General features: G+C 36.7%; 1 protein-coding gene across 1 annotated transcript in view; it reads left to right on the plus strand.

Annotated features, from left to right (window-relative positions):
- The window catches only part of EXT-LIKE (hydroxyproline-rich glycoprotein family protein), a 3,127-nt gene that overhangs the window by 929 nt on the left and 449 nt on the right, over nt 1-1,749 (plus strand). The window contains exons 2-6 of the mRNA XM_021431725.1: nt 51-151; nt 750-859; nt 1,135-1,210; nt 1,354-1,494; nt 1,660-1,745. Of these exons, the coding sequence (XP_021287400.1) occupies nt 51-151; nt 750-859; nt 1,135-1,210; nt 1,354-1,494; nt 1,660-1,745 (514 nt within the window). The remainder of the gene's footprint in view (nt 1-50; nt 152-749; nt 860-1,134; nt 1,211-1,353; nt 1,495-1,659; nt 1,746-1,749) is intronic.

Raw genomic sequence — 1,749 nt, forward strand, 5'->3', positions numbered from 1 at the left:
TTTATTCTTGGAAGCTAATTAGATCGTTTGGTTTTTTTGACGCTTGAAAGGTCGGTTATATGCAATGGAAAGAGGATTGAAGATACCCAACAGCGAGAGAACCAAGACCACCAATGCCCTTCTTGTTTCTCTCATGAATCAGCTTGAAAAGGTCTCTTTTTTTATTATATATATATATATATATAATTTTGAATTATGGGTATTGTTGTTTGAGCTGTTTAATGAAGTGGGTCTATTTTACTTTCTCAGAAAACTTGATCTTTGATTTTAGATATTATCGATGAGTGGTTGATGGAGTTTCACATGAAAAGATTTGATTTTGGAACATGGGTGTTGTTCATGTAGCTGTTTAATCAACTGGGCGTAGTTTGGTTTCTTAGAATTGCTATTGTATTGTGTATTTGCACTAGTACTGAGGCTCCAGGTTACTGTTTAAATTGCCTGGTTGCTTAATCTTAATGTGCGAAAACAATTGTTGGGATCCGCTTTGCAGCATAGACTATATACCATGTTTCTGCTGCCTGTAATGCCCTCACATTGTTTAGAGGTTCTTTCTTCATTTGTGATTAATGTTTGCTTTCAGAAGAAGGAAATTAATTTTGTTTTCTGGTTAACAGATCCCTGTTCAGGTAGAATCTTACAGTTTTGTATTGATCATTGATATGGGATTGATTATTCTAGCATGTCGTTGTTGTATGGAAACTATAAATCTCTCCTCATTAGTGTCTAAGGATATTGGTGTATTGCAGGATAAAAAGTCGTTGCAGTTGGGGCCTGAAGATAATTTGCATCTAGAGGGATTTGCCTTGAATGTCTTTGCCAAGGCAGACAAACAAGATCGTGCTGGACGAGCAGACTTGTAAGTATAACTTCTTTCTTATATATGGCTGTTTTATTGAATCCTTTTTGGCGACTTCCCTTTGCGGCTTACCCTTTGGGAGGCATGACAAACTTATGAAACTCAGCTCATTTAATGAGCTGAATGTCGTGTTCTAGTTTCGGTTAATCATAATTTGTGTTACCTTCTAAATTATGAAAAGTTGTGTCATTTTCAGCACTAGACCTTTGTACTGTACTTAGTTTTGTGATGCCTCTATAAATGATTTAGGATTAATTTTTTGGAGCTTGGTACAGGAATACAGCAAAGACATTTTATGCTGCTAGCATTTTCTTTGAGATCATCAACCAGTTTGGTCCTCTTCAGCCTGATGTGAGTTTCGAGTGGTTATACTCACATTAAATGTTTGTGCTTCTAATGTTGATTTCTTCTTTTGTGGTGCTGATGCTTTATTTGTACTGTAACATGTGATTGGCATTATATTTAGTTTTAACGTTTATGACTTTGTTCAACAGCTTGAGCAAAAACAGAAGTATGCAGCCTGGAAAGCTGCTGATATTAGGAAAGCTCTGAAAGAAGGAAGGAAGCCCACTCCTGGCCCTCCTAATGATGATGAAGATTTGTCAATTCCATCAAGTACACCTAGTGGTGCATATGTATGTGTCTAAACAAAACAGCACTTTAGTCTTCAGCAATATATGCACAATAGCAATACCTTGCCCTTCTCTTCTATCAGTAAATGGCTTTGACGTATAAACAGAATGTCACTGATGGATAACTAAATGTTTCTGGATTATCTTCATCTATGTTTATCTTTGCAGGATCTTGGACCTAGCGAACCTGCAGTTACCAGTCCTAGACGGGATTCTGATCCATCACCTCAATTCCACAATGAAGTAAATAACCAGCAT

The sequence above is a fragment of the Theobroma umbraticum genome, unplaced genomic scaffold (assembly GCF_002168275.2).
Source record: "Theobroma umbraticum cultivar Fairchild unplaced genomic scaffold, ASM216827v3 scaffold_67.0, whole genome shotgun sequence".
In the NCBI taxonomy this organism is placed as follows: Eukaryota; Viridiplantae; Streptophyta; class Magnoliopsida; order Malvales; family Malvaceae; genus Theobroma; species Theobroma umbraticum.